Consider the following 22,942-nt stretch of genomic DNA (forward strand, 5'->3'; position numbering starts at 1 on the left):
CGGGCAGCGCTTCTACTCAGCTTTTCAGGCTAAGGCAAGAGGAATTTCTACATTGAGTGGAAAACATGTACATTTCGAACCAACCAATATCACATCTGATACGAATGGGAGATTTGTAATTTTTACACGGAACCTATTTAACACAAAGGTTTTTCTTGCAAATATTTACGCTCCGAATACTGATGACGTTAGCTTTTTTGATCGCCTTTTCCACCTTTTTAATGGTCTAGACACACAGCACTTAGTGCTTGAGGGGGACTTCAACTGTTGGCTAGACCCGAGTCTTGACCGTTCCTCCAGCAGACCAGGAGTGACAAGCAGATCTGCCTTGCGTATTCGGTCATTCATCTCTGAGTTTGGGATTTATTGCGTTTGTGGAATAAGTGTTAATCCACTCGTTTTTAGCCATCTCTGAGGGCGGCCATTTTGTCTTCTGCCAACTGAAAATGACATCACAACTGGTCACAATGACCAATCACGTCTCAGAGTCAGAAAACAGGTCGGCCATGATTGGTCGTTGTGAGCAGTTGTGATGTCATTTTCAGTCGACAGAAGACAAAATGGCCGCCCCCAGAGATGGCTAAAAACGAGTGCATTTTGCTGCTTAATTTTTTTTCCACAAACGCAAAATTAATCAGAATGCCATGTTTCAACGAGTGGGCTAGTTTGAGTTCACTTAAGCTTCAAGCAAAAATGGGAAAGATTTCTACCTAACAGCTTCAACAGTTTGTGTCCTCAGTTCCCAGACGTTTAGTGTTGTTAAAAGGGAAGGTGATGTAACACAGTGGTAAACATGCCCCTGCCCCCCAAAAATAAAAAAAGAGTAAATATTTACATAAAAAATCCAAAAAAACAGATGGATGGATGGCATTTGTAGTGTATTCAATTTAATATAGGTTGAAAGGGATGCAAATCATTGTAATATATCTTTATTTTGGTTTCACACAGTCCCAACTTCATTGGAATTCAGCTTTGAAAATGTATGTCTGTTGTGGTTATCATTGTGAATTAATACCTGCAGGTCAGTGTTAAAGTATCGCATGAGATGAGATCGTCACTGTCTTAATGGAAACCCTGTACAGTACTTCACTTGACTATGATTTTGAATCGAAGGAGAACTTGAAGCAAACTCTCAATGGAAATGTGTTTTATACTGCCATGTTTATAACAACTACCACTATTGGCTGCCAGAAATGTCAATTAAACACACACTTGATTGATAAAAACAAAAAATAAAAATAAAAATTAACCCCCCCCCCCCCCCCCCCCAAAAAAAAATTGTCATTTTCCTACTTTGGGCCTTAACAGTAACTATAAACTGATATGTTTTTGTGTATTTGCCTACCACACTCAGTCAAGGGATCTAGGGCTCCCTTTCTGAAGACACGTCCCCCTCTGCCCCACTACTCGCATTGGTGTCCTGTCGGGAACGTAGGGCACTCTTCTCCCTACTTGACTCAGAGGGTCCCTTGGAGCGTGACTTTTCTTTCCTTTGTTGCTGCTTTTCCTGCTTGGACAACTGCGGGAAAACATACAAATAAGAGTGCTAAGTTCCTTCATCTTTTAGCTTTAAGCCACAAAACCTACGATCAAACTAAATAACAAAACAATCATTCAAAGGCTTCTCGTGCACTTTTTCAAAAGCAAGGTTTCTCAGTCCCACTACTACATGTCAAGGCACAGGTGTCAAACTAAAGGCTCGGGGGCCAGATCCGGCCCGCAACATTTTATGTGGCCCGCAAAGTCAAGTCATGTGTGTTGACTTGACACGTTTCTTTCCAATTGTCTTCACCTTTATCACTACATATCGTTGCTGTCCTGTGAAAAACACTTATGTCCAATTTGGGATGTTCACGTTAATGCGGTATGTAACACAGAAACACCATTCACATAAAAATAAGAAAAATGAAAAAAATGGACATACCAGTTCAATGTTTTTCACAGGACAGCAACAATATGCAAACATTTGTTACCAATCCCTACTTTAAAATAAAAAGAAAAAGATTTCAAAACTAGTTATCCGTGAATTTGTTGTGTACACCTGATAATATAATGCTATCTTACATTTATATGGGTTCACAGTCGTAACGGCCCTCCGACGGACACCATAACTGTGGCCCACGGCAAATATGAGTTTGACAGCACTGTGTTCAAGGAACCTAACTGCCTTATCTGCCAAACTGCCTTATCTGCCAAAATTTGATCAAATGTAAGAGCTTTGTCCATATGCAACAGGGCTATCCGAAGGGCACTCCCCAACATAAACAGCAACAAACAACACACATTTCTGTCATTGTAAAGATTCAAGTCTTTCAAATGAGTGAACAATTACCATGAAACATTTGTTAATAAATTCAACAGCTTGAAGACAAAGTTATTATGTCTGGGAAGTGCAACAATCAAAGCACAATACACTGAAGCGCAACATTGTTTTGTCTTTGGCAATAATTCTTCATCTGTAACTTTTTTGCCACAAAGAGCAAGATGAAACATGATGCGTCCAGCTGTTTTAAGAACAGTACTAAAAAAAAGCAGGAACGGGCCATGAAAACTGTATCAAATGTTTTCAAAATATCAGACAACTTGGTGAGTAAGACTGGTGAGTAAGACTGAATTGGCATTTGTGGATGACATAGTGCATTAGCCACTGGATTTGTTTTGTACGGTGGCCGACAGGGGCAAACGCGCTTGAAACAGCCGAACGCTGCAAAGTGCAAACGTAGTGATGCTGCAAACAAAACAAAAAAATGATGCAAAAAAAAAAAAAGAAAACCCTAACTCTAACACACACGAAACTAACAAACACACAAAACTGCAAAACAAAAATGCTGCAAGTTACTAACGGCCAAATGCTGCAAACACAGGAATGATGCAAACCAAAAAAATTAAAACCCATCCCAGCCGGATGATCAATTTAAATTTTGTCATTATTGTCAGCCGTTTTGTCTAGTCCAGAAATCATGTTTCCCTTAGAAAGATCATTAGATCCCTAACAGACACCTCTTTCCTTGCAAAAACAAAAACAAAAATGCTGTTCTTTAAAACTGACAAGTTTTTTGAGTTTACAGCGTGTCTAAAAAAAAATCATCAGTTATCATTGAGAGTCCAGGACATAAAAAAAAAAAAATCTTGTTCTGAGCCATTCTTGGTTGTCAAAAGATCACAATAATGGAGTGCATTGTTGTGACAGAGAGCATTGTTGTGACTCTGTACACAGCTCTCACTCGTAACACTTTGCAGTTTGCACACATTCAACATTAATGAATGCCGTGCATGTAAAGACTTCAAATTCAGAATTAAATTAGTCGATTCCCAAAATTAATTCTCTATAAATTTGACAATTTGACACTGGTGTTCAGCAAATTTGTACTCATTTTTAAAAATCTGAGATGCAACTAACTTTTCTACTTCGTAGATTAATTTTTTGCACTAATTCCAAATTTGTTGTACTTTTTTCACTAGCACATCAGGTTTTCATAATAGTAATACTAATAATGGTATTACTACTATTACTACTACTACTAATAATAATAATATGCATTATATGTACAGTGGTACCTCTACTTATGAAATTAATTGGTTCTGGAAGAAAGTAGAGACGCGTTTTCCATGTAAATGCCCTAATCCGTTCCAAGCTCCCCAATATTCAGACATAAATGTTTTATAAAGCATAAAAATGCATCAAAACACATTACAATTAGATTATTGCACAATAAATGAGAGTTGTGCATAATGTAAAAAACAAAGAATAGAGTAAAGAATAAAAAAGATGGTCGTTTACCTTTTAATTGCTGTCCTCATCGCTTTTTGCCCTCTTTGGTTCATGTTCTCTCCCATAAATGGTTTTTGCCTGGCGTTTTATAAAGAACTGATTTAATAACGTGGCGACTGTCGATACATTACGGTCATATTCTTTGGCGAGATCAACCAAATGCATCCTTTTTCATACCTTTCTATTATTTCTTGCTTTGTTTGTATGGACAAAAAAAACGATTTTCTCCTTTTTTTCTTCCTCGTTTCTAATTCACGTAAAACTATCGGAACACCTCATGGCCCGAAGGGCGAATGACGAGGACGCTGAATAGACATATCCATCACATATATATCTATCTACCTGTCGATCTACACACATAGACACATACGGTAGAGGTGCCTCTTAGCCAATGAGATGCCAGGAAGATTCTAGGTAATAGCCAATGGCAGAGCAGCTATGAGTACGTTGTGTTCAGGAAACTCTGGAGCTGCAAGTAGCAGCCCATACTGTATTTTCGTATCCTGAAATTTCTTTCGTAACAAGAGGCAATATTTTCCTGTTGAGGCGTTTCGTAACTTGAAAATTTCGTATGAAGAGACGTTCGTAAGTAGATGTGCCACTGTATTATAGTAATATATTTAGCAGAGCTGGGTATTTGGCCTATGTGAGGACTAGTGGACGATGTTCAAAGTTGGTCGACGGAAACGCTAACGGAAGCCCGTTTAAAATGATTGCCGCGGCCTGGTCCAAAGTGGCCTGGTGGTTGGGGACCCCTGCCTTTAAGAACTCAACCTTTAAGCTAATGGTCATGGTGCGATATGCAGCGATTCACATATGATCCAATTTGTCGACTAATCGCATCTACTGTTAGTGATTAATCGACTATCAAAATAATAATTTGTGGCAGACCTAGTTGAAATATGTTTGTTTCAGCGCAAAATGCTAAATTTACCTCGCAAACTGCGATGCAAAAGCGCTTATTTTGAGCCTTGCTCGCTACCAATGGTAACCGAAAATTCTTACCATTTCAAATAATGGTATTTTTACCCTTGAATCCACCTCTATGGGCTGCTCCCACCCCCGCCGACCCGAAAATGAGGTGCTTTTAACTGGCCACACTTGGCTAAAGGGTCAGCCTCATCGATGGAACTCCAGTGCTCCGAATCTCTCCAAGTCCAACTTTGAAATTTCAACAAGCAGACCTCTGAGGCTTGTCTCGCAGCTATTTATCTGAAATTGACGCACACGGGCCGGCCAACTCGCAGCGCGACGCTGCTGTATTACTGCTGGACAGAATGAAAGCGTTCGCCCAGCTACAGCTGCATGGACGGCAGGCAACCGCGATGCCATCACCTCCGTTTCAAACACTAGGTGACAATCGTTTTCATTCATCGTTTCATCTGATGAATATAAGGGCACAGTACCCACTCTCACAGGGCCACCACAACTTGGCACACCACTCATCCATCCATCCTTTATCCAAACCGCTTATCATACGCCTTTAATGTCGGACCCCGCACACACACACATGCACGCGCACAACACAACAGTTGAGCGAAAGATTTCTCTCCTATAGTCCCAGAACTGAGCATCCTTAAAAAAAACAAAAAAAATCAAAATTAAAAATAAAAAAAAACACATTTGTTTCAAAACCATGGCTGAATGGTGGCTTAACCCTGCAGTGTGCTAAATCCCAGATTCATGGAAAGAAAGGCACAAAGTATGTTGGTCGATGGATACTCTCTGCCTTTTACCCCTAATGATCAGCCTTGGCTTCAGTTTCTCATTGCCAACAGGCAAGATTACAATCCTGAGGACTGTTTAACATCCCTTCTTATGGGCCAACAAGCTGAGCCCACTACGGGGAGGGCAACCAAAGTCGGTTGTGTAAACCATCAAGGACAGTGGGGGGATTCTTTCCAAGTGACCAAAATATATGAAGAACAGCAAAACCTCAGATGTAATACGATAAGAGGGATGGATTTTATTTCCATTCCAGAGTATTTATTCCATGACGCTAACTGCTGGGAGTTACAACTTCATACACAAATTTAGCAATTAAAATACACATGAAATGGGCAAAACATGCTGAAGTTCAATTTACAATTGTTGTTCAGTGCGCAATTGTTACTAAAATGAGTGGCCACAGAAAAAACATGCATCTATCACCACCTAGTGGTCCAAACTGAGGCATGAAAAAGTGGTAAGCGTGAAAACTGACTTTCTTGTTGTCAAGCAGGTAACTGCATCAGGTGTTTTGACCTATAAAAACAGTAAATGTGAGGCTTTAAACATTAAGTACCTGTCGGGGGTCTGATGAAACAGGAGGTGACGTCAGTTCAATGGTAACAGGACCATCATTTTGAATGTGTAAATTCATGACGGCCCCAAACTTTCCATCTAAAACACAAGGCAAATAGGAAAGTATGTACAGGACACCAGCATTAAAAAAAAAAAAAATAATAAATTTTAAAAAATCAAATGCTGTTCATAGGAATTTACATGAGAAACGGTGACAAGAACCAATTTTAAATCTTACTTATTTTAACATGGTCAAATTTTAATTGTCTTGTCATGTCTTTTTTTAACACACTTTATCAGGTTGTCTGCTTTGTATGTGTGTGTGTGGGGGGGGGGGGGGGGGGGAGTGCGCGTGTGTGCGAGTGCTGATATACTGGAGGATATATGTCTTTGGGTTTGTTGGGAGGGAGGGCGGTAACCGGTCTTCCTTTTATGTTGTATTTTGGACATTTTTATTGGACAGCACTTTGAGTTGCATTTTTTTGTATGAAAAGTGCTTTAAAAATAAATTTGATTTGATTTGATAATACTGTGCAGCGGCGACAAGATACTGTGTGCAGTGCAAATGTTGACGCATCTTTCAAACTATCAATTATGAATTGTCATTTGACTCATTTTAGGCAAAATACTACATTTGTGAAAAAGAATGGTTTAAAAGACAGCCCTGCTTTTACCACCATATCCTTTTAGAATAGTGTAGCAAAAACAAAACACGCACACACACACACAAAAGCCAAATAAAAGGCAAACAGGCAACAGTATGATGCTGTATGGTATTAGGTGTATTGTGGTGCACGGATGGCTCACGTGATGTCACAAATGATGATCGCGGTCCAAAAATGACCACTTTAGAGCCTATTTTTCAGTGACCTTTTGAATGAAGTCCAAATTATACAGCTTTCAGGGAGTTCAAACTTCTAGATACCAGTACCAAGAAAGTGTTTGAAATAATGTTTTTAAAAATGTATGATTATAATACGGTACATAATTCATAACTATATAATCAGGTGGAGCCCGCAGTAAGGATGCAGACAGCTATAAAGTGTAACAAGAGCCTTAAATGTTCTACCACTGGGTCAGAGAGATTAATGATCCTATCTGCCCACTAAGGATTTGGTCCATGCTAGGAGAATGCTGCATAATCATATTTCCTCTCTGGGGCTAATTAGAAGCCCTCACTCATACCTGGCTAGGCCGAGGTTTCTCGATCTGCTCCCTGGTGGTCCGACCCAGTTCAGTGTCACCATTAATGTGCTGAACAATCCACAACACGGTACTGATCCAAGTTATGGTTTTTTTCACAGCCTGTTTTAAGATAACTCTACTCTCTAGGTTCACATTTTGATTAATAGCACTGTGATGAATGAATGTTGCTCTCCACAAAGCAAGTTGATCACACGTTCAAGCAACAGCGGCCTAAGTGGGACATGTGGGGCGGTGGGCGGTAGGCTAGTAATAAGAGTAGGGCGACTTCTGACTTAAAAACTCGGTTAAGTCACAGCCATACAAATGGAACTCCTTATATGGGGCCAGGCAAAATGATCTGACACATTTGTAGGTTAAAAAAAGGCAAATAAAGTAAAGAAACAAAAAAGTATTTTTATTTTCGAAAAGTACATATAATGCCATTTTTTTCATATGACATTTTGCTTTGTTTCTTTATAATGCCATTGTTTTTCATTGCTTTTTCAGTTTCTTCCATGAATTGGACTGGTGAGCATGGCGCATTCATTGCGGAAACATTTATCAAAACAAACGAATCTGTAACTGCAACACAACGAGCGTTTCATTTGCACTTCGGTCTTGGTAGACATGACCCCGTACCAGCTCGAAAAACGATCTTGTTATCAACTTCAGAGCTACTGGATCTGCATTGAAACGAATATCAACCGGCCGACCTTGCCAGAAAATGTGGCATGGGTAAGAGCTTCGATTCAACAGTCTCCACTCCGTTCGACATTTAAACTCGCCCAGGCTCTTCGGCTTTCCGAAAGAAGTTTGCAAAGAATTCTTCACAATGATCTTCAAATGCATCCATACAAAATGATGTTGGCACAAGAACTCAGCGAAAGAGACACTGAGACTCGCAGAGCATTGTGTTTGGAAATTCAACATGTCCCCCATGCAGCAGGTGTGTTGTTTAGTGACGAGGCACATTTTTTACCTGTGTGGCGCAGTGAATAAGCAAAACTTCAGATACTGGGCCGAGAACAACCCTCGTGAGTTGCATGAACGCCCTTTGCATTGTCCTCGGGATATCAGAATTCGGGATATGGGGTCCGTACTTCATCGAAGGCAACTTTACAATGACTGTGAACTCTGATCAATATTGTGAGATGCTAGAGACTTTTCTCAGACCAAAATTGAGTATGTTCCACAATATGAACAATGTTTGGTTTCAACAGAATGGGGCAACAGCCCAACAATTCTCGATGTGCAATGGGGATTTTGAGCGAGATGTTCCCTGGTCATTTGAGCTCATTGCGTGGTGACATCGGTTGGCCCGCCCGTTCACCTGATTTAAATCCGTGCGATTTTTTTCCTCTGGGGATACCTCAAGTCAAACGTATACATTAATCGCCCTCGATCTATTGAACAACTTAAAAATGCAATTCGTCAGAAATTACTGCCATTTCACATGAAATGACCCCGAGTTATAGGCAGCTTTCGTGAACGCCTTCGACAGTGTGTGGACAATAATTGATCCCATTTGACTGATTTAATTTTTAAAACATAATGGAACAGAATGGCATTATATGTACTTTTGGAAAATAAAAACATTTTTTTGTTCCTTTACTTTATTTGCCTTTTATCTAACCTACAAATTGTGTCAGATCATTGTGCCTGACCCTGTATTTTATACGACAGAAATGAAATAAAAGTCATCTTGAATCCAGAATCCCCCTGTGCAAGACTTCAACTAAATAAGAAAAACAATTCAATGATCAAAACTGAAGAAACTGAAACACATTTTTTGGGGCCCATGTGAGCTCTCAAGTACTATTACAAAAGACAACTACAAATCTAGGTGTCCTCCAGTTTAATGGAGTGGAATAATCAGTTTGCTGTGATGTAGAACTACAAACCCAATTCCAGTGAAGTCGGGGCGTTGTGTTAAAGAGGGAAATCAACCCAAACACATTTTTTTCAAGAATATGTTCCCAACAGGCCCACTAGTTGAAACACGGCATTCTGATTAATATTGCTTTTGTGGAATATGAGTTAAGCAGCAAAATCCACCCCTTTTTAACCATCTTAGGAGATGGCCATTTCTCTCAACTGAAAATGATGATGATATCCCTAAATTCCTTACAATTATACGTTGAGCAGCACTGCACTTAAACTGTTCGACTAATTCTTACACAGTTGTTCACAAAGAGGTGAACCTAGCCCCATCTTTGCTTGTGAATGACAAAGCAATTCAGGAAAGCTTCTTTCATACCCAATCATGGCACCCACCAGCTCCCAATTAGCCTGTTCAACTGTGGGATGTTCCAAACAGGTGTTTGATGAGCATTCCTCAATTCTCCCAGTCTTTTTTGCCACTCCCAGCTTTTTTGGACTGTGTTACAACCATAAAATTCTATATATTATTATTTGCAAAAAAAAAGAAGATTTCAATCAAATATAGGTTGAACATGATTTGCAAATCATTGTATTCTGTTTTTATTTATGTTTAACACCATCCCAAAACTTCATTGGAATTGGCTTTGTACTACTACTATTGCATCATATTGACAGGTGTTTTTAATGTTTTGTTATTATTTGAGTCCATGCAACCTCAAGCTTATGTTTGTAACTTAACTAGACTATGTGCCTAATTTTGAGTCCACCGAGTGCATTTGTAAATGCCCAACGTTTAACACTTTTCAGACCTAAATGATCTTTTACCATTTAGTACGCTATGTATGTAAAGCCAAATTACATCAGAACATACCATATGAAGGTGTAATTAGTTGACCCACCTTTAACCAGCTCCTTTCTACACGTCTAGTGGTTAACACTAAGGGCAAAACCAATCTTTTTCCAAATATTATGTAATGTCAAAGTAGATTAGAACATACCGAATGAAGGTGTCATTAGTTGACCCACCTTTAACCAGCTCAGGCTTGTAGGCACTCCTCATGTTCTCCAAGATGCTGGCATAGAAAGGTTGGGCCAACTCCGCGGGCATAGCCGAGTGGAAGTCCGGCTTGTTGCCCTTCAGTATGCACTGTAGTGTAAACTGGCTCACACACAGCACCTCATAGTCCCGGTCCATGACGCTTTTGCTCCATGCCCGACCATTCTCATCTTCAAACAGTCGCAAATTCAGGATCTTGCGTATTCTGCAGGCCAAACATAAAAGTACAAAAATCTGTGAAACAGGCGCCACAACAATCCCTGAGCTAGTCATGACAATAATATAACTACTACTTGAAAGCACACCACAGGACCACTATGGAAAATATGTTACCTCTTGATCATAACAGTTAAGTACAGGCTTTGATGCATTAAAGAAAATGTAGTAGTAGTAAAATGTGAGCTTGATCGTGATGATTTAAGTCTGCCAAATATGCACACTTAATAGTGTTTGTTTACTTGGCTTTCACTAATAATATTTTTTTTATTGTTTTGATTCATTTTTGAGACTTTCTGTAATATTTCATGTTTTATTTTATTCATTAAACATTGGTCACGTCTTAAATAAAAAGTGCCACATACGGGATTTTTTGTTGTTGTTTTTTTAATATCCTAATTGTCTTGGCCAGAACTATGAGGTAAGGTAATAGACTAGACTTAGAAAAGGATCTAATGGGTACAATTGAGAACTTCATGATGCTAGCTGAAATTGTGTGATATGATTTTTAATGAGTTTTTCCTCCGCGTTACAACGTGGCAGTCAGAAAACATTGAATCTACTCACTTGATGTGAAAGGGCTGTTCTTTAAACAACTGTCATATCAAAGCCAGGTATTGTGAAAACAGTTTCGTGCACTTACGTACATGTACTCGGCATCTGTGTGAGTGTCCTCCACAGATATACCTAGCAGAACACACAAGCCCCGTCCTATTGAACTGATCTGATCTTCACCCACTGCAGCAAAAAGGAGAAAAAGTTGATGAGTGAGTCAAGTGCAGCTCTAAGTGTGGATGAGCAAAGCAAACATAAAAGAGTAGCAGTCATCCAGCTTCCAAATGATACATTAGTTATGCGGTGGTATTATCATTTGGTGACCAACCCCGAGAGTTACATGCACCCCTAACATTAATTTGTAGGCACTGCCTTTGCTTTAATTTAAGTACAGTGCGCACTATGAACTAGTCCCAATGCTAACATAGCTACGGTTAGCTTAACGTGCACTCAAGACGCTATTGAATTGATCGATACGACACATCCAAAACACTGAAGCACAGCAGCCTTTCAAATGAAGGGAACACTGTTCACCTGTCACAGACGCCCGGGTAACTCTTTGGATGATCGCTTTCATTGTTTTGGTTATGTTTCTCAGCACACCGGCACATCTAGTGCATACACACGCACACACACACGGCGTGAACTGGAAGGAGCTTTGTCCCCCTCTACGGGTTCCTCCTAGTTTCACTTTCGTTACAACACAATTGCAGTACACTAGGACAGTTGTTATCGTTCCCCTTAGCTGGCAGCTGAAGCCGTTTCGGCGGTTCTTCCTTAGGAGGCCATGAATGCGTGACACATGCCTAATAGTTGGGCCTGGGAGTGTTACTAGGACAGTGTAGTAGTATACTAATTGCCCAAGATTTAATTGGGTACTAGTAGGCCAAACATGACGCTTACCAGTTGAGTGCCCTGGATATCAGATGCTCAACTTAACATTTCATATGGCCAGTTATAACAGCTAATGAAAACATAGTAAATGTTTTTTTGTTTTTTTTAATGCTCATCTTTTGTGTAAACAGAAAGATTCACATTTAATAGGAAACAGACATGATATCTGCCCCGCCAAAAGCTGAGCTGCATATTAATGTAGCAACAGCAGGTGGAAGTTAATGCATTTATACTTCTGGTTTGCACGGGACCCACCGCAGGGTAGGGCACAGGACAGCACGGACAATGGCGGCATGGCACAATCTTAGAATATTTGGCGCTGGTTGCTAAGTGGTTGGTTTTGACATATACTGTGAAATAGGAGCAGCTTGGCAATGTGTGCAGTGTGAAAAGACCTTTACACTAATTGTCTGTAATTTAATATATCGTCGCTGTCCTGTGAAAAACACTTGTCCAATTTAAAAAAAAAAAAGAAAATAATTTTCATGTTAATGCGATCATCGCGATGTCTCTAACGCGGGAACACCATTCACGTAAAAAATAAGAAAATCAAAAAAAATGTAAAAAAAATGGTGTTCACAGGACAGCGACAATATCTTGTATAAGAATTCTACAAAGCAGGGACCTGCCTATTTATCTGCCTATAAATCAGCTGATTTTAGCCACTTTCAAATCTGCAAAAATCATCCAATTTCTGCCGATGTTTTTGTTTATCACATTAATACATTACAACATAAGACAAAGGTAACATTAACCCAACCCAAAAAAATCTGCAAAAATCAGGTGATTCTTCTCTCTGGTGTCACTTTAAACAAATACTACGGGACAAAGTATTATATAGAAGTCAAATATTTTGCCTACACTTCATATCTTTGTTTTAAGCATGAAGGGACCCAAAAGGAAGTCATTTTATTTATTATGCATTTTTTAATTAATTGGCCATTTAATCGAGTGTCTGAATTGTATTTTGCCAATATCACAATTGGCATCCGCCGCAAACAATCCATATTGGTCAGGCCTTACTAATAATTGCCTCATCATTCTACATAATTGCACCTGCAGTTGAAAATTATAATCTTCATGGTGGATAACTAGTTTTGAACAAAAGCCAAGGAGCATGTGTGGCAAGTTTTCACAGACCACATAAAATGACATGAAAGGGCCATGACTTGTATCTGTTTGGGAGAAAATTATGACTGAGGGTATTGTACACCAAATATTGACGATCTAATTTATTAACTTCTATTATCAGTAGAAATGTCATTTTCAGTACACATTTAAATTTAACCATTTTCCTCAACATTAACACACCAATGGTTTTTTGACCATGTTCAAAAGGAAAACCTGCCTTTTTTTCTCAATGATGGCGAGAAGCAAAGTATATGCTGTATATTTGACAGAAATTTATTTCACAACTGTTGGTGAACAAAGGTATGGACAAAAACATTCCTTCATAAGATCTTTTTTTCGAGCAGATTATGTGACAAACCAAAAGCAGATGGTAGCTTCCTTGGAGTTGTACAGGACATACCATAGATGATTTGTTCTCATCCTCACACAAATGTATTGATTTACTGCATCAAAGTGTGCCTGCTATCCAAGACCACATTGCCTATTTTTATTTCATCTGTTTCCAGTCCCAGGACCACCAGTGAATGACTGAAAGAAATTGTAGATCCTTGTTGTGTATGGTACAAAGTCTTGTTTGAAGATGATGATAGATTTGCTGTGAGCGGTCTGGTATACAACTTCATTTGGATTCTTCGGCACTTCTATTTTTTCCTCTTCATTTTGAGGCGAATCTGATGGGGACAAAATGGAGGAATTTATCAAGTGGAAAATTTGGGCTAGAAGAAACACGAACGCCTTCATTGATATATGCATTTGAGCTCCGAAGTCCATACATTACAGTGTCACAGACAATCAGATATTTGTCAAAAACGGAAAACTACCCCAGCAAACGTTGAGGTCGGTCATAGCAATTTTAATTTGCACATACACACACAAAAAAAAACGGCGAAACTTTGTTGAACGACTTGCAGTAAAAACTGAATCCTCATCACATCTACTTACCTGTGCTGTTTTTGAAACGACCTGTGTAATATAAATATGCAACGGAGCCCATCATAGTCCAAACACCGAGGGCGTAAGTCGTAGACACATTTCTGTTCCACTTTCTGACATCTTTCAACACCATTATTGTCCTCGAAACAGCTCCGTTTTGGAAGCAAAATGTGTTCAGCTAGCTTGACCTAACGCGAACAGGGTGCAGCCATGACAGTGTAAGCCGGAAGTAAACACTGCCAACTGCATTTCCGTCACATGACGCCGAAGAATTTTTAATATGTATTTTTAATATTTCGGTTTTTACGCTTTGTGAATAGACACACAGAACCCCTACTTTATAATACGTGGCAAAATAGGGTTTTTTTTTGTAATTCCTGCATTTTTGATTTGTTGTTGTTGTTTTTTTTGTTGTTGTTTTTTTTGGGGGGTTGGCACTTGAACATTGAAAATTACATCCATCCATCCAAATGCAAAATTGGTTGAGCATATATCCTCTGTTTTCCGTTTTCAGTTCTGATAGTGAACTTTCTAGTTCCTTGATAATGTGCTTTGACACGCACGTTGCACACACAGTTATGACGTGTTTTCTACAGCTGTTTTCGACCATGACAAAACTTTGGGCGGCAAGGTGAGACCACTTGCAAACTACTGTTCTAAATACTACTATAAACAATATTCACACAAAAACAAGCAGCCAACCCCTGAAATGCTGCCAGTTTAGAGAAGGAATGATGCAACAAAACCTACAGTATTAGGAGATCATTCAACATGCAGCAAGCCAAGGTAATGACCAAAAAAAACTGTTCTTGAAAAAGAAGTAGATTTTAGATAGCCCATTGGCAACTGGCGGCCCGCGGGCAGTATGCAGTCTGCAACCACACCCTGATTGGACCCTTGGATAACTACAGGCAGGACCATCGAGTCCATCGTCCCCTCCTCCATCACCGTGTGTGCGCTGTTCCACTGTTTGGACAGGCATTGACTGCTGCGCGCTGGACGTGCTGCTGAGAATGTGAATAGGACCACGCACTACCTAACCACACAAAAATGCTATTTTGAATGCATGGACAAACTCATGCTCTTAATATATTTAATCCTTTATAATACATTTGGTTTCTTTTATGACAATATGATGTTTATTTTTGAGTAAAGTAAGTTTTACATAATATAATACATAGATACATATGTCATACATAGATCATTCTGATTTTAACAATATTCTATTTCATATTTTATCTTAATTTGAAGGGAAAAACACCAAAATGCCAAAAAGCCAAGCAGAGACAGAGTACAGGCGAAGGGTTAGAATGACCCATCCATCCATTATCGATACCGCTTGTCCTCACAAGGTTCGTGGGGCATGCTGGAGCCTATCCCAGCTGTCTTCGGGTAGTAGGCAGGGGACACCCTGAATTGGTTGCCAGCCAATCGCAGGGCACACAGAGACAAACATCTGCACTCACAATCACACCTAGGGGCAATTTAGAGAGTCCAATCAACTTACCATGCATGTTTTTGGAATGTGGGGGGAAACCGGAGTACCCGGAGAAAACCCACGCAGGCATAGGGAGAACAAACTCCACACAGGGAGGCTGGAGCCGGTCGACCACCGTGCCGCCCAAGAATGACCCATTGAAATCCAAAGAATATTTGATAAAGGAAAGAGAAAGAAATAAGAGATGGAAGGAAGAAGGAAAGCTGAAGTCTACCAATGAAGTATCCAGCAGAGAGCAAAGGAAAGTCAGAAGAGCATGGATCAAAAGACAAGACCACCAGATGTCTCTCCAAAAAACAGAGAGAGAGGGAACATACATACAGGGAAATGTATGTTACAAAAATGTTTGTCATTCCAATTAAATTTTCAGCTGCGATCAACTCCAACCCCCCGCAAACCTGAGTACAGCACAAAGCACTAGAAAATGGAAAAAATAATGTTTCATTCGTTATAATACACGTTAAAAGTTAAAATATAGCAAAAGTAGTTTAGTGATTACAATGCTACCCTCACACAAAGTAATACTGCAACAGCAGCAACAATATGGTCACATCTGAAACTTTTCAATCACTACCAAAAAAAATGATGTTTTAACAAAAATAAAAAGTATTGAATTACCAACCAACAATTTTTGATAATGATTGTTTAAGGGTATGTTTGTTTTAATTAATGATGACTTTTGAAGTCAATATGATCAACTTTCTACATTTTGCAATGAAAAATAGCATATACATATATCGGAAAAACAAATATTAAATTCTGTTAAAAATTCATTTAGATTTACTTTGATATCAAAACCATGTATATTAATTTATAAAAAATACTCGTTAGAGGGGGGAATGGAAAAAAATATGAATCGGCTAGTAGAATTATTTTCATTCTTCTGTAATTGTGTGTTTCAGTAGTGACACATTTTAGAGACAGGCAAGATATTTGGGAAAAGCTAGAAAATACCATTTGAAAATTGACTGTACTTTTACTATATTTGTGCCCCTTAGATATGGTGCAACATGAATACAATAAAAGTTTTTCTGAAATAAAATACAAATTTCACACATTTTCCAACTCTGAATTTGAACCAATTCAGTAGAACGGCCCATATAGGGGTGGAGTGGAGTGGTCAGCCGGGTGTTCCGCATTTTCCTGATTGTCCCTGATGACACAGCACCTCAGAAAACAAGCAGAGGTTACCAGTTGCAATAGCCCGAGTGTTACTCCCCACACGGGCGGCAGAATACCCCCCCACACACACACAAAAAAATAGGGCTCCAACAAAGCACCTACGTAAAAAACATCCATCCATTATCTGTACCGCTTCTCCTCACAAGGGTCGCGGGGCGTGCTGGAGCCTATCCCAGCTGTCTTCGGGCAGTAGGTGGGGGACACCCTGAATTGGTTGCCAGCCAATCGCAGGGCACACAGAGACAAACATCCGCGCTCACAATCACACCTAGGGGCAATTTAGAGAGTCCAATCAACTTACCATGCATGTTTTTGGAATGTGGGAGGAAACCGGAGTACCCGGAGGAAACCCACGCAGGCACGGGGAGAACATGCAAACTCCACACAGGGAGGCCGGGGCCGGGATCGAACCAACGATCTCCGAACTGTGAGGCGGACGTGCTAACCAGTCGACCACCGTGCCGCCTACGTAAAAAACATCAAAACAAAAAACAAAACAAAAAAAAAACTCTACCCATCCAAACAAATCCCATCCGGTCCATCGTTCACACTGGCCCACCCATGAGCCGTGCAGCCATCCCCACTCACTCTCAGCAACCTGCTGACAAACGCAGAGATTTCCTGCGCACATGGGGTCAAAGGAACATGCCAATATCCCTTGAACCCCAACAGACACCTCACCCTGCACCAGGTCACATTCACGGACCACCTTGTGCAGGGGAATGGGCAGCACAGTCAAACCCATCCCACGGCTGAGAATACTGTCACCTGTGTCAGTCTGGTCAGACAATGGCAACACCGAAGCCACCATGTAGGAATCATGGGCTCCCGTATCCCTCAGGATTTTAATTGGAACCCTCATCTTACTGCCCACCAAAGACACAAAACCATCTGTAATAAACGGCGTGTACGCAGCCAAAACATCGAGCTCACAGACGTCAGAAAACAAGAGTCCCACTGCGGATAGCAATGGGCGCTGCTGTCACTGCCGGTTTTACATTGGACTTTGCCGCCTTAGTTTTGACTTGCAAAATATGACAATCAGCCTTACAGTGCCCTGCTTGACGACAATAGTGGCAGACTCAACCTTTGTCTAAGCCGCACTGTGCTTCAGGTGCCGTACTCGTGGACACAAGTTGTTTTGAAACAGTTAAGTTCCAAGTCGGGGGGGTGTCGCTTCAAAAAGACAGCCACAACAATGGATATTGTACCTGCTACAACCATAAAGGGACCGAGATGACTAGACTATGCATTTACTTTTATTGCCAAACTAGTTTGCTTTTGCAGCAGCAACGAGCTGCGTGCTGCATCTTCTCTCTCCTCCTCTCCGTGTGGGAAAGTGTATGTCATCGCAACGTGTGACATAATGGACCGATCAGAGCAGCAACAATTCCTGATGTGTGCGTGGCATGTGTTGCAGACCTGTCGCCAACAGCACAATGTGGCGGTCACCTGAATCAATGCAGCAGTCGTCGCTCGCGCCGACGCGGGAAGCCTAAAAGAAGCCTAAAAAGAAGCCTCTTGCTGAGTAGGCTGAGATGAAATTTGGCCGCCTCGCGACCACGTCAAACGCATGAGGGCCAATTAGTAGGCCGGACTAAAATCCACTTCCGGCCATGCTTAGTCCAGCCATTTTAAAAAATCTGTCACAAGCGGCCCCCCCGCCCCAAATATGGGCATCCGGCCGGGCCGCAGGGTCCGACTGGTCCGGCCCAGGGACGGACTGCCCAGCTCTGGTGATCATGTCGAAGCTGTAACTGGAGAAGCTCTTTTTCTCGGTCAAACGTTAAAGGGACTCTTCCTGACCTGTGACCAAAACACCCATCCCTGCCAAATTAGTTTTTAACATCATTTTAACACTGTCTTTTAATTGTTTGTCGCCCAACAGCTCTTTCATGCACTTCTCCATAGTTATCCATAGATGGAAAAGCAATAAACAACTCAACTTCAGTCATATTAACACCTTATGCAGACAAAAGACAGGAAAAACTATTTTACCCATGAACAGGACATGTCAGGCAGCGCAAGGTGTGCACAATCGGAGAATCACCCCAAGCCAATTATGGAGTTCTCCCGCTACTCTAAACGAATCCCACTATCTAACTCCTCCCTAGTCTTCATGCAACGACGTGCGGCGGGTATTTATGCAATATGAACTATTATACATATTGACCGCTGGCCCAGTTGAGCGACTAGCACGCTAGCCACCCTTCTGAAACCACGGACACGCTCCCAAGCAAAGCTTCAACCGATCGCGTCACAACACTATCATGCCCCACGCAACGAACCCGAAAGGGAACGCTGCCACAACCTACCAGTGAAAACTCCACATTACTATAAATTGAAAGCACACAATGGTGACTAATTGATACCTGTTCCTCCTGTCACACCAGTAATTAATATCAGTGCTGATGTTCCACGCCGCCGAATATGAAGAGAAAAAACACTAATCAAAAAGCGAACCTCCTAAGATATGCTATGCGCACAAATCGAACAAGCCACGGACCAAATGATCCAAATGTTACAAGTAATTAATACTTAAAACAAGAAAATGCATCGCGCATGAACAAAAAAATTGGAAAAATCTCCCAGACGAGCCCCCACTTTGTCATAACCTGGCTCAACGGCCATGACAAACAATGGGAGGACACCGCTTTTAAAAATAAATAAGTAATTTAATGTAACTGGAGACAGGTACAACAGAATATAACAACCAAAGAAACTAAACAAAAGGCGGCAGATGGAGTGAGAGGCCAGGAGGAGAGCCCCCACAGGTCACTGAAGCAGGTATAAATAGGGGTGGAGTGGAGTGGTCAGCCAGGTGTTCCGCATTTTCCTTGATGACACAGCATCTCAGAAAACAAGCAAGCGAGGTTACCAGTTGCAATAGCCCGGGTGTTACTCCCCACACGGGCGTCACAGAACCACAGTCAAGGCAAGGCGGAAACCCTTAGAGAAAATGTCCCACAGGGCAAGCACGCACGAAGCCAAAGGCAGGGGGCGCGGATGGGCCCACGTGCGGCACACAGCCAACGGCTGTCGAAAGTCACCCGCCACGAAATAGAAAGCGCTTAGTTGAGGGAAGGGGGCGTACGCTACCCAAGTAATTGCCGTGGATCACCGCACATTCCCACAATCATTTCACTTTTGATATATCTGAACGTGAGAGTGTAAAGGTGCGTATGCCACATTTTTTTGTCAATGCACCCTTTGTACATGAGGCCTCAGGGCTCTCTAAAAAAACCCGAAACAGCAGCTCAGCTGGCAGGCTCCCGGTTCTGTGTCTCGACACGCAGTACTCACGTGGCCTGCTGTCTGCCGCTTGCTGAGCGTCTGCGCTGGCCATGTGTGACAAAACTTGGTTCTCAGGCTGGAACTGATTCATTTTTAATTTCTATTCATTTTAATTGGAACATTTGCCGCAACTCGTTAACAGAGTCTCCGAACTTGTTTGTGAAATGAGGTTCACTATATTTAAGCACAGTGTTATGTTCAAATTGTGCGTAATCTTACAGTGGCTTTAACTTTTTTGTTTTAATTAATCATTAATAAATGTAAGTTTTTTTTTTTTTTTACTTTTCATGAACTGTGCATTTTCTTAATGACAGTTGTATATAACTTTTATGTCAATAAAAATATATATATTTGGGTAAACATCTGATTCAACTTTTAAATTTAATACATTTTAATCAAATCATTATTTAGGGAATTTTTTTCAAGCGCCTATATTTAATGTTGTTAATGTTCAGTCTGTGCAGAATGTTACAGTGGCTTATAATAATGTTAAATATACCATTTAGGAATAAAACCTATGCCTTGTTGTTAATGAACACTTAGGCATACTAAGCTACTGTATTTAATGTTGTTCCAATGTTGTGGTACTTGGAGAGCTAAGTATTCCTATTTGCTTTGTATGAAGGTGGTACATGGTGTCAAAACATTAAGAACAACTGCTATTGAGCATTCATTTTACCTGCTAAAGAAGAGACTGAATGGAATAAGCCCCCTAAACAATTGAGCAACCAAAATAAGATGCAAGAATTAACGTTTTGTTACGTCAAAGAAGAATCCATGAAAGCCCAAGTCACGAGATTACCTCGTCTGCTTTCCACAGACGACCATGTACATTTGGTGGGCTCATTAGAAGATCGGTTCTTTCTCAAAACCTTTTGCTTTCAATCACTTTCTTGGTAAAGATGAATATTTGCCTCATTTTTTAAGGGGAACTATTGGCTATAAAATACCTAAAGAGTCAACACCTGAAGAAACTGAAGTTATGAGGGGTTTGGGTGGCGATTAAGGAGTTGCCACACAACAAGCAACTAAAACCCCTGGGTGTGTGTCGAGCAAGACATCTAGTGAATCATCACCATCTTCACATGCACGTTAGTCATCAGAAGTGTACTAGAGTTGCTGTGCAGACACAATGAAAAAGGGCGGATTCACCCTCATCCATCCACCACGGAAAGGCAGGCCAGGGCCCCGCCAGCGGACAACAGATATGCCAGCCCCGGCCGGCCCCCAGGAGGTAGGCACAGGGACCGCACTGCCGCCACCCTCACCAGCCAAGCAAGAGGCTCCACCCACCAACCATCCCTGCCCAGAGAAACTGCTCACAGCCGGTGAGTTGATGAAGAAAAGAAGATGAAAGCCGGGCGCACCCTATAATGGGAACAAAGATTGGAACCAAACAAATTGTACTCAATGTAAAAGAACACAGCGAGGCAACAAAACAAACCTGTCAGTGACATTCTCAGGTGCTTTTTGTTCACATGAAAACATGATGGATTGGGGGCCACAAGTTTTCATAAGCGCTACTGTGGGGGCCACATAGGACCACACACTAACTAGATTTATGACAAAAATTCAATTTTAAATGTGGACAAAATACATGCATACAATATGTCTGTTTTATTGTACCAATGTGTCATGGTCAGTGTTTAAGTTTATGTTTGTTTCATGTTATGCCTTGTTTTGTTGTGGTTCATGTCTTGTCCTGTTCGTTAGGACTTTGTTTCCACTGGTGCTCGTCAACCTGGTCCGCTGTGTCTGCCACTCAGCCACTCGTGCAGGGACGGCTCCAGGATTTTTTCTCTCCCAGGGCTACTGGGGGGCTTCTATGGAGCCCCTATTGTGACATGGAAGTACAAAAAAAACCTTTGCATTCCCTCGCAAAGATTGCAAGATGATGCAAAGAATTTTTCTGCAAGTGACTGTATTTTTTTTTTTAATGTGTGTTTATGTACTTACGTGTCATTTTCCGGGTATACGAAAGCAACAAAGGGAGCGTTTTCAGCCGTGGGCGAGTTTAATTAAATTGCTTTGAAATTTGCTTGAAATACAAAGACATAAAATCAGTTTTTGATAGCACGGTTTCCTTGGTTGTTATTTGAGCCCTCAGGGCATCTGTAATGTCATTTTCAGTCGACAGAAGTGATAAAATGGCCGACCCCTGAGATGGTCAAAAATGGATGAAGTTTTTATCAACTTAACTCATATTCCACAAACAAAATATTTATCAAAATGCCTTGTTTTAACTAGCCTGCATAGAACATATTCCCCAAAAATATATGTTTGGGTTGACTTCCCCTTCAATTGAAAAAACAAGCATTGGATTCAATGCCCATTCAAACACACACACACATACACTCACACACACCCCCACACGCGTCAGGGCACACACACAATTGGGCGACTTGTTGCTCAAGCTCCGCTTGGTTTTAGAGCTACGAGAGCAGTCATTTTTACGGATGTCAATTTTATTGCGCTCTGGCAATGCCTTCATCGACTAAAAAGATTATTACTCGCTGCTCGAGTGTCTAATAAAGGTATTTTGTTTATTAAAATTCTGTTGTGGTTATATTTGAATATAAATTGTGTCAGATAAATGAATGAGAAATAGTTGGTGGACCGCTGAGATTGTCCCGTGCGGCTCTCGCGCTGCGTGTGTCGTGCCGTTATAAAATACATACATATTAATTTTAGTGCAGTCAAATGATAATTTTTTTAAAACTAATTAATCGCAAAATTTTCCATAATTAATCGCGATTACTGTAATCATATTTTTCAACTACAATTTTTTACAAAGATTGCAACCGTTATATACTTGAGTAAAGTCTTGGAATTAATGTAGAAAAAAATAAAAGTATATTTCCATTCAAAGACCGTTCTAATAGCTTTCTTTGATCCTTGAATATGATTATTTTCCTGTAAAATACAACAGTTGAACGACACACCAAAGACGTACAACTAATATGGTATTTGAATTTTGCTGTGCAAAGTGTGCAAATTATTTTTGATTTGTCCAATGAGCTGTCAAGCAACTTTTTTTTAAAGTAAAACTACGTAAAAGTCC

The 22,942-nt window shown here is 40.6% G+C and overlaps 2 protein-coding genes across 3 annotated transcripts; both read right to left on the bottom strand.

The window, feature by feature from the left end:
- Positions 1-1,265: 1,265 nt before the first annotated feature.
- dtd1 (D-aminoacyl-tRNA deacylase 1) lies at positions 1,266-11,674 on the bottom strand. Of its 2 annotated transcripts, none has more exons than XM_086033731.1 (5): positions 11,484-11,674; positions 11,042-11,132; positions 10,148-10,383; positions 6,057-6,154; positions 1,266-1,519 (listed from the first exon to the last, which is right to left on the bottom strand). In XM_086033731.1, exons 1-5 carry the CDS (start codon positions 11,524-11,526, stop codon positions 1,364-1,366), a joined length of 624 nt encoding a protein of 207 aa, XP_085889857.1. In that variant the 5' UTR covers positions 11,527-11,674; the 3' UTR covers positions 1,266-1,363. The 2 variants fall into 2 exon arrangements, with proteins under 2 accessions (XP_085889857.1, XP_085889858.1); XM_086033732.1 differs by having other exon boundaries at positions 11,038-11,132.
- Positions 11,675-13,226: 1,552 nt separating this feature from the next.
- On the bottom strand, positions 13,227-14,146 carry LOC147145546 (small integral membrane protein 26-like). The gene is made up of 2 exons (XM_086033931.1): positions 13,917-14,146; positions 13,227-13,645 (listed from the first exon to the last, which is right to left on the bottom strand). The coding sequence occupies exons 1-2, from the start codon at positions 14,038-14,040 to the stop codon at positions 13,467-13,469; spliced, it is 303 nt and encodes a 100-aa protein (XP_085890057.1). The 5' UTR covers positions 14,041-14,146; the 3' UTR covers positions 13,227-13,466.
- Between the last annotated feature and the right edge of the window lie 8,796 nt (positions 14,147-22,942).

The sequence above is a fragment of the Filicampus tigris genome, chromosome 6, assembly GCF_054856515.1.
Source record: "Filicampus tigris isolate MCC_2025a chromosome 6, RoL_Ftig_1.0, whole genome shotgun sequence".
NCBI lineage: Eukaryota > Metazoa > Chordata > Actinopteri > Syngnathiformes > Syngnathidae > Filicampus > Filicampus tigris.